This window comes from Condylura cristata, unplaced genomic scaffold, assembly GCF_000260355.1.
Source record: "Condylura cristata isolate star-nosed mole 26May11 unplaced genomic scaffold, ConCri1.0 scaffold00023, whole genome shotgun sequence".
In the NCBI taxonomy this organism is placed as follows: domain Eukaryota; kingdom Metazoa; phylum Chordata; class Mammalia; order Eulipotyphla; family Talpidae; genus Condylura; species Condylura cristata.
Window position 1 is genome coordinate 25563427 of NW_004567124.1, and position 10819 is coordinate 25574245.

The 10819-nt window shown below is 39.5% G+C and overlaps 1 protein-coding gene across 1 annotated transcript in view; it reads right to left on the reverse strand.

The window, feature by feature from the left end:
• Positions 1–10819, reverse strand: part of RTF1 (Rtf1, Paf1/RNA polymerase II complex component, homolog (S. cerevisiae)) — a 53264-nt gene that overhangs the window by 35621 nt on the left and 6824 nt on the right. The window contains exon 2 of the mRNA XM_004687896.2: positions 3173–3283. Within this exon, the coding sequence (XP_004687953.1) occupies positions 3173–3283 (111 nt within the window). The remainder of the gene's footprint in view (positions 1–3172; positions 3284–10819) is intronic.

Consider the following 10819-nt stretch of genomic DNA (forward strand, 5'->3'; position numbering starts at 1 on the left):
GGAATGAGATCAAAAACAGTGGGGGGAGGGAACTGCACTGGACTTTGGTGATGGCACATGGGTGACTTGGTGATGAGAAGCCCAAGGGGAGTACAACTGAGATGGAAAAATGCACAAAATGATGGAAAAATAAACATTGGGAAAAAAAACAAAACAAAACCTAGGCTTCTTCTCATCTAGCTACAGCTACGTCTATACAATCCACTATGTTCCTAAACAAGGCTATAAACTCCTTGATCTAGGACTGTTTCTCCTAACAAAGGACCTTTATTTTGGCCATTTTTCTTTTTGAACCCCATCTCATAATTGAGCAGCTTTTAGTTCGACTTTATTTTTCCTCCTTGTCACTCCTGTTTACATGTTTGCTGGTGATGTAAACTGCTTCCAAGGATAGGAAGTGACAGCACCAAATGCCACATCACAGCACTGGTGACCTACCATACACCATGCCCTGCTTCCCAGGCCTGGTGAATGTAAACCTTACAAGAAGAGCCCTGCTTTTTATTTTTATATGTGCCCAAAGATATCCAGAATAATTACAAGTATATTCTCCTTCATTAACTTAGGGGTTTTTTCCCTTCCTACAACTATATTACATTGAAACACCTACTATTCTCTAATTTAAACCCATGTCAACATATAATTCACCCACTTTTTCCTGGATAGAAAACTTTCTTAACCTTCTTTCTATTCCTTCTCTCCCTCTTTCCACTTCCCATCAATTACTTATGCAATTTCTAAACTGTCTTAATGTCATGTTTCTCCTAAAAACAAATCACCCATTAAACCTTTTAACTCAGTTGTTCTTGGCCATTTTCTGTCCAGCTTATCAGTGGGGACCTATTTCTGCTCACTAATGACAAAAATAAATAAATAAAAAATGGAGGTTGGCAGGTTTATTTGACAGAGTAGCTCCTGTCAAGTAGGCTCCATTTGGCTGAGAAATGCTGCTATAACAAACTTCTAAAAGGTTAGTTTGTAGCTGATAAGGATAAAAAATTCACAGCAGAAATTAGACAGTATAACAAATTACTTCAGTATATGGTTCTTACTTATAGAGATAGACATATATTCATGGCGTGGGAAAACAAAGATTTTCTGTCTCAAATTTTATATTCTAAGGATGTCTAAAGTACTCTAAAATAACTCTATAGCAGTTCAAAACAATACTGTTGAGTTCTCGAGTGATTATCAGGATTAAAAAATATATATTTTTAATACATAGAAAGGCAATTTTCTTAATTGCCCAAAAGAAATGAAATATACATCCTAACTTGGAGATGCTCTGCATTAAGCTAGTAGTCTGGGCTAAAGAGCGATAATGCAGATCAAAGAACAGGCAGTTTTCAGAATGGCCACAATATAGAGGCTCCTATGCCCAGCTGGAAGTGGGAAAAAAGAGCTGAGCTGCAAGCAGCCTGTGGTTCTGAGGGTTGGGGCCCAGACTAGCAGCAGGAACTAAGAGCCTCCTGGGAGGAAAGTTACTCAAAACCTCCATCCTCACTGCATGGTTTGTGTGTCAACCTTTGCTCTGATACATGCAACGGTATTTGGATAATACTCTAAGGTAAGGACTTTTAGACTTAGTTAAGCTGCTGAGTGATGGAGGGAACTCTAAGCTGTATGCAGGGGACAACGAATCTACTCAAGCACTAGTTCTGGGTTCCTCAAGGGAGCTTCTACACACTGCCCTACTGGCAGAAGCAAGAGAAAAAGGATGAAGGGTAAGTAACTGCAAACTTAGGAATCTGATCTAACAACAGGAATATGAAGTCAAGTATTTTCAAGTGTCTCAAGAAACTGAAAAGACTATTAACATGCTATGATGCATTCCAGACATAACACAGTTTCAAACTTAACAGTATATGGGAAAAGGGGTGTGGTCCACAGAACTGATTTTTGAAACATGAAAAATAAAAGATGTTAATGCAAGAATAGTGGGAAAGAGAATTATTCAAGATTTTCTTATACTTTGTATGCATTTTAAAAAGTAGAAAAACAAAGCAAATTACTTCATAGAGTACTATGCTCTTCTAACAGAGTTATTTTTTTCAGTTTGATAGGAATTAAAGCCTCTCCATTAAAAATAAAAGAATGAAAGCTGCATATTCACTACCTCTTGCTGTGGAAGACAATTTTAGGCCTACTAAATTATTTAAGAGTAAGAGAACATCACTATAGTCAATCAGAATGCACTCATTTCTAATTTGCATCATTCGCAATTTGCACGTACAGAGCACTGGTAAACACTATTCTAGCTGCTATTAAATTTCTTCATAACAAAAAACACTTCTTACTTTAGTGGAACTTTCAGTTAAATACACTGTTAAAAACATTTTTCTTGACTGCAGGATAAGAGATTAAACAGGAAGGTGAAATCCATTCTCTCTCCAGGAAATTCTTAAGGGGAATAAATGGTATTTTAAATCAAATGATAAACATGTAGGAGTGTTTAAAGACCACAGTCTGCAAATCTATCTTCCATATCTTTTAGAGCCCTGTTTGGTGGGGAAGTTAGGAAAGTCAGTATGATTTACACAATGAACAGCCTGATACTTCTCTTTGAAAGTTAATACCAAAAATTGAGAATACTAGACAGGAAGGGGAAAGGTGATGAGTAAAGGGGGAAGAGGTGCAATGGGCCACAGTGGACAACTATGTGTGCCATGGGGATGGGTGTGGCATGGTAACACACAGTTAAGAGGTGTGAACCTAGACCTCTAAACCAGTGTTGTAAACCAATGTTACCTCCATTTAAAAAAAGTCAATCCCACTATTTTGAGAAAAGTTCAATCTATTGAAGAAAACATTTTGTCTAGCTAAAGTATTTCCCAATAAAATTAGGCATCTTATAAAATTTCTTTTCTAACATAGAAATGAGATTAAAGAAATGAAAAAAAAAAAGAAGATAAAAGTTGTGTCCTTTTGCAGTAGGGCTGAAAACAGATGAAAGAGTGGCCACGAATGTGCTGCAGTGGCATTCAGTAAACTACTGCCATGTACCAGAAACATAACAATTCAAGAGCTTTCTTACACAATTTTCTTTCCCTAAGAAATTCTTCTAGATTTTACAAAACAGGTCTCAGCACAGGAAAAGAGACTGTCAGGAGTCATCAACTCTGGTACCTTCAAACACCTGTTAGTTCCAGAGTGCTTATGTCTCCACACTCACCTCATCATCACTGTCAGACGTTTCAGAGTCTGAAGAGGCTGCAGGCTGACTCACAGGGGGCTCCTTCTCCTCAGAATCACTACGCTTCCGCTTTGCCAGGGACAAGAGCTCCTGATAGGGCAGAAGTAGTCGCATGAGTTTTATTCAACAGAGAAAAAATGTGCAAGAATAAAATGCCTACACCCCACCCCTTAGATCTCTTCTACTTTTCTATGCTTTGAATTGATAGGAAATGTATGTTTGAAAAGGAACAGATTAGAAAACTGAGCTGGAGGCTACTCCCAAGTTGTCACTATCTCCTCTATAAGCTACAGAATGACTGCCTTTATATATATATTACAACAGTTTATTTTTACATCATTTTGTACATTTTTTTTCCCATCTCAATTGTAATCCCCGCGGGTTTCCCATCACCAAGTCACCCATGTGCCATCACCATAATCCCGTGCACTTCCCTCCCCACCCCACCCCCGTTTTTGATCCCATTCCCTACTCCATCCCCGCAAAATGAGAATGACTGTCTTTTTAAAGAAAAGACATACATACAAGAACTGTGGGAGAGGCCAGAGGTGCAGGGGGTGGTGGAGGGGAGGATTAACCAGAGACAAAGCGGGGAGCAGAACAGGTGATCTACTGAAATACACTGCTGAGGGGGAGCAGCAAGACATTCAGGAGAGGCTTGCTACACCCTGTGTGGGCCAGCTCCCCAGCTGTGGACTAAACTCAGGTTAGTGGTGACAGTGCTGAGACTTAACTCCTAAGCCACCAGGGAGGCCCTTCTGAAGTCATTTTTAAATGCTTAAACCAGGAAAAAAAACAACCCATATTTTAGTATTTAATACAGGGTTGGGCAACAAGCAGTAAGTGTGCTAGCCATTACATCAAAAAAAATTGACAACTCAATATTCCCATTCAGAAACTGCTTTGCACTGGTGGTAATATAAGTGAGGTGAGAGAGGAAGGGATGTGGCATTAAGTCACTGACAATCAGAGTTTGCTCTCTCAAGTGGTTCCTCTCTCCTGTTACTTCTTTGCAGCTCTCTCCAATCACTAGATGGCAACAAAAGGATACTTTCCCTGTTCTCCCTCTCTGCTAATCCTGTGCAATGATACTAGATGCCAGACACTTTCCTAAGTATCTAATATTTCATATTAAACTTAAAACAAATGTTATTTATTTACACATATGAGAACTGGGGTGTAGCCAGAAGTGCGCAGAGACAGAGGATTCACCAGAGGCAGAGTGGAGAGTACAACAGGCAGATCTATTGAGATACACTGCTGAGGGGAACAGGGGGCAAGACAGGAATGTCTGCTGTGCTATGTGAGTCAGTTCCCTGGCAGAGGACTGAACTCCTTCTTATTGCAGTTGCTGGCAAGAGCTTGATTGTGCTGTGTCTTTAACCCCTGTGCCACCAGGGAGGCCCTTAAAGTAAACTTTAAGGTAAACCAGAACAACCTAAGTATCATTATCATCCCACTATACAACATTATGCATGTACAAATACACGCATAAATAAACACTACATTAACAACAGTATGGACATATCAAAGATAAAGAAACTAAGGGTCAGGAGAGGTTAAGTAACTTACCCAAGGGAACACAGCTAGTACATGGTAGAGTCAGAATTCAAACCAGAGCAGATGGAATCCTAGCTCCTAATTAAGTCACGGTTAACTAGTCTAAAACATTTTTCCCTTCTGCCAAAAGAGAAAAATACAACCGATAAATACCAGTGGTATTATTCCTTGATGATGATGGTGCTGTACAATTATAGGTCAAGTGCCAAGATAGATTTCAAAATAATATATTGCTACAAAGAATCTGTTTTCTTCTTCCAGTCTCTTTCTATTTTAGTATACCCTCCTTGGCTGGAATGAGAAAATGACCTTCTCAGATTAACAGCTGACACACTCTCTTCTTTATAAGTTATGAAATGTTACTCTTCTCATTTCATTAGAGAAAGCTAGCATACCAACTTCCAGAAAATGCTGAATATCATAAGAACGCTCTACTTTTTCATATCAAAATGGCAATTCCTATAGGACAATGCAAATTATAGCAATACGGTTTTTAGAACTTTGTTGTAACTTACAGTAATTTTATCCTTTCTTATGTAAAGTTCTCGGAGTCTGACAAATATACAGTTTTATCACTCCCACAACCAAGACATAGGAAAATTTCATCATCCATCCAAATTCTCTATTCTCTTCATATCCCTCCCACCATCCCATGGCAACCATAGACCATTTTCTGTTCCTGAAGATCTGCCTATTGTAGAATATCATATAAGTGGAATCATACAGTATGTGATCTTTTCAGTCTGGCTTCTTGGCATAATGCATTTGTGATTCATCCACATGTAGCATGTGTCAGTAGTTTATTCCCTTTATTGTTAAGTAGTAATTCGCTCACTGTATGGGTACATCACATTTTGTTTATCCATTTACAAGTTGAGAAGCATGTGGGTTATTTCCATTTCGGAGCTATCATATGTTCATGTGTAGGTTTTGTAGATACAAGATGTTATTTTCTTGGGTAAATGTATAGGAGTGGGATTGCTAGGCGATATGGTAATTTGTATGTGGTCTTTATTACCCTTTTTTCCCTATTACCTTAGTGCAAATTTATAAAATTTACTACTACTTCTGTAGGTAATCTCTTTTCTAACCTGTTGAGGTTCACAAATACTCTAGAATTCTGTTTTAAGGCCAACTCATTATAATAGGGATATGGATATGCTATCAATCAAATTCTCTCCTGAAACATTATTACTTGCAAGACATTAAAAATTACTGTAACTAAAAAAGTTAGTTATGCCTTCCTATTAAAGAGGTCCTATTCTATACCAAAAACCTAACAAATACCTCTCCATAAACAACTGCATCTAATTGGTACAGACTCTCATCTATGATATTAAACACTACATTAACAGTATGGACATATCAAAATCTTCTTCACAGTGAAACATCCTTTCTATAAGTTCAGGAAGTTACTGATGGCAAGGTCTCTCTTTATAATTAAGTGTTTTATAGTCAATCAAGGGCTGATAAGTATGGAGGAACAGACCAAACTACAATGGGAAGGTTTTTCCAACACTGCAAATATGAAGAGACCCTATCAGATTTGGTTACCTAGGGGAGTTGAGTTATCCAACAGCTATACTGAAAAAAGTCAGTCTGAAACGAATTTATGCAGGAGGTAGGTCTATCTGTAGCTCTCTCCTGTCTGTCTACTTCCTTATATTGCACTGGTTGAGATAATATTGCTGTGAGTCTAGTGGTTCTCTCATCATCCCTGCATTTCATCTCATCCAGAAAAACTGTGTCTACTTATCCTGACATTCCTCTTGGGGAACAGCAGTGTGGGATGCCAGCATGTTATATCAAATTTAAGCTAACTAAAGATCTGCCTAAATTATGTCAATGTTTAACATACTACAGATATGATGGTGTAGGATACCAAATCTAGCTTCTAGAGCAGTTATGGACTAATGCGACTGGAGCTTAGCAAGCCAGGAGGGAGAATGCAATGAGATGGGTCAGATGCAAGAAGAAACCAGACCATTTCAAGGTTTATAAACCAGAATCAAATGCACAGATTTTATCTGAGGGCAGTGCAGGGAGCAGCAAATGATTTTAAGCAGGGAAGTAAACCTCCTCCCCATCATTCCAAGGCTTTTGTTTTTTTTAAAGATTTTTTATTTTAATTTATGCATATAGGCCCTCCCTGATGGTGCAGCGGGTTAAAGCACAGCACTAAGAAGCTAAAGCCACTTCCACATGAGTTTCATCCCCGCCTGCCCTGGAGGTGACCACATGGCGTGGCAGGCCTCTCCTGACCGGCCCGCTGCTCCCCTCAGTAGTGTACTTCGTCAGTTGGTCTGTTCTGCTCCTCACTCTGCCTCTGGTGAATCCACTCACCACCCCTGCATTTCTGGCCTGTACCCCAGTTATATATGCACAAATAAAATAAATCTTTAAAACAAATTATGCATATAAGAGCTGGGGTGTAGGGCAGAGGTGTGGAGGAGTGAGAAGATTCATCAGAGACAGAGTGGGAATTAAAATAGACAGATCGACTGAAATACACTACTGAGGGAAGTAGGGGGTGAGACAGGAGAGGTCTGCCACGCCATGTGGGTTACCTCACTGGCCCGGGATGGAACTAGTGCTGTAGTGGCTACAGATCGCTTCATAATGCTGAGACTTAACCCCTGACACCACCAAGGAAGCCTCAATGTCCCTTATTTGTAAGTAATCCTACGATAACCAGAAAAATTTGGTATCTTTCCAAATGGATGTGCCAACTAGCATTTGCTTATCAAAAAAAATTTTTTATAAAGTGCCTATTCTGTATCACAGACATTATTTTCAATTAACTACTGGATGTCTTCACTTGGATATCTCATACACTATTTTAAACTCTACATATCCAAAACTGAATTTATGATCTTTACCTTTATAACTGATCTTCCTTCAGGGATCTGTGTCATACCAGAACCTCCTCCTTCTTAGCCCAACATCCAATCAGTCATCCCATCCTCTCAGACTTATATCCTGAATATCATGTCAAACTGAAGCTGCTTCCTGTGGTCTCCATAACCACCTGTGAGTCCTATATTCAATATTGACCAGGTGCATACCAGGCACTATTCTAGGTGCAGGGAAATTACAGTGAACAGGTAGTCCTTCCCATCTGAGCTACCACTCCAGGGAATCTTATGCTCTCTGTCTCCTTTTGTCTGGATTACTTCATCTGCCACCTAACTGACGTCCCCTCTCCAGATTACTCTCCACATAGCAGCCTGGGCAAATTAAAAAAAAAAAAAAAAGATTTATTTATTTATGCATACAGAACTGAGGTAAAGGCCAGATGTGCAGGGGCAGTGAGAGGATTCACTAGAAACAGAGTGGGGAGCAGAAAAGGCGGACTGACAAAGTACACTGCTGAGGGGAGCAGCTGGCCAGACAGGAAAGGTCTGCTGCGCCATATGGGTCACTTCCCTGGCTGGGGACTGAACTCATGCTGAAGTGGCTGGGGCTAGCTTTGTAGTGCTGTGTTTTAACCCACTGTACCACAATGGATGGCCCGTGGGCAAATTTTTTAAAAGACAAACTTGAACACCTCTTAAGCTTAAAATCTTGATGAGATTTATAAGGAACCACAAAACTCTCCTGACTAAAACAAAGAGACTGGAGACATCACACTCCCAGACTTCAAGCTATACTACAAAGCCATAATCAAAACTGCATGGTACTGGGACAAGAAAAGACATACGGACAAATGGATCTGAACAGAAAACCCAGATATAAACCTACAGGTTTATGGACAACTAATTTTTGACAAAGGAGCAAAGAAGATGCAATGGAACAAAAAGTTTGTTCAGCAAATGGTCCTGGGAAAACTGGATGACTACATGCAAAAAAAATGAAGCTATACTACTACATTGCACCATGCACAAAACCAACTCGATATGGATTAAAGAACTAGACATAAGGTCCTGAACCATAAAATATCTAGAAGAAAAGGTAGGCGAAACTCTGCGTGACATATACCAATAATATCTTTAAAGATACACACTCAAAGCAAGGACAGTGAAGGAAAGAATAAATAGCTGGGACTAGATCAAGTTAAAGAGCTTCTGTATAGCAAGAGAGACACTACACAAAACAAAGAGACAACCCACTGACTGGGAGAAAATATTTGCACACAATACTAACGACAAAGGACTGATCACAAAGGAACACAAAGAGCTCATTAAAATCAACAAAAATTAAGTGAACACCTCATCAAAAAATAGGCAGAAGAGCTACAAAGACACTTCTCCAAAGAAGAAATGTAGATGGCCAGCAGGAATATTAAAAAATGTTCAACATCACTTGTAATAAGGGAAATGCAAATTAAAAGCACAATGAGATACCACCTCACACCACTGAGAATAGCACATACTAAAACAACTAGCAACAACAAATGTTGGTGAGGATGTGGAGAAAAAGAAACCCTCCTGCACTGCTGGTGAGAATGCAAACTAGTACAACCACTATGGAAAACTGTTTGGAGGTTCCTCAAACTGCTAAACATGGAGCTTCCCTACTACCCAGCAATCCCACTCCTAGGTATCTACCCAAAAGATACAAAAACACTGATTCAAAAAGACATCTGCACCCCCATCTTTACTGCTCTATCTACAATAGGGAAGATGTGGAATCAACCCATATGCCCAAAAATAGAACACTGGATTAAAAAGGTATGGAACATATATACAATGGAATATTACTCAGCAAGCAAAAAAGATAAACTCATGCCTTTTGCAGCAACATGGATGGAGCTGGAAGGGATCAAGCTTAGTGAAGTAAGCCAGAAAGAAAAAAGAAAAATACTGGATGGTTTCACTTATAGCAGGAGCATTAAGGGGTCAGGTGGAAAAAAAAAGAGAGACAAACAAATGTAATAGAGTAAAAATGAAAACAATGAACAACTATAAACCAGAGACATTTTATGGAGGTGAAAGGAGGAATAGGATCAGAATTGGGGTGGGAAGAGTGCACTGGACTGTGGTGATAGCACACCAGTGAACTGGTGGTGGGAAGCCCATGGGGATTACAACTGAGATGGAAAAGTGCAGAAAATGAAGAATGGTAAAAACAACAACAACAACAACAAAAAAAAACATGTAATTAAAAAATAGCTTAAAAATCTTCAGTGGTTTGCTATTATTTTTAGCATAAAGTCCAAGTTCATTAACATCATCAACATGAGTCTGGTAGTGGCTTTTAAACTTTTTGAGCAGGCCCTACTGTATGATAAATTATGCAACATATCCTAGCATACATGTACATCTATATATGCAAAACACAAGTTTCAGAAAACAATGCTTATCTTTACTAGATCTGACACATCTGGTGTTTTCTATTGGACTCATCTTCAGTTTTTAAAAAAAATATTTATTTACACATATAAAATCTGGGGTACAGGCCAGATGTGTATGTGTGGGAGGGGGGTGATAGGTGTCACCAGAGACAGTGTGAGGAGCAGAACAGGTGGATGTACTCAAATACACTGCTGAGGGGAGCAGTGAGTGAGACAGGAGATGTCTGCTTTGACACGTGAGTCACCTCCATGGCCATGGATCGAATTCGTGCTGCAGCTGGCTGCAAGAGCTTCATAATGTTGCAGTTTAACCTGTGGTGCCACCAGGGAGTGCCCATTTTTGTTTTTAACGCTAGCTGTAATCTATTAAAGTGACTTTCCATTTTCAAAGGGTGCAAACAAAGATTACTTCAACTTCATTTAGATCACTCATTCTCCAACCAGTTATATTCCAGTCACTGCTTTTTTTCAGTTTCATGATGGTGTTAGCTCCTTCCTGATTCAATGCTTTTGTACATGCTGGTTGCTCAACCATAAACACTTAAAATTTCCCTTGACTATTTTTTTTTTTTAAAGATACATTTATGGGCCTTCTCTGGTGGCGCAGCAAGTTAAAGCACAGCACTAAGAAGCTAAAGTCACTTCAGCGTGAGTTCAATCCCCACTCCTGGAGGTGACCACATGGTGTAGGCAGACCTCTCCTGACCCACCCGCTGCTCCCCTCAGCAGTGTTGGCCTGTTCTGCTCCCCACTCTGTCTCTGGTGAATCCTCT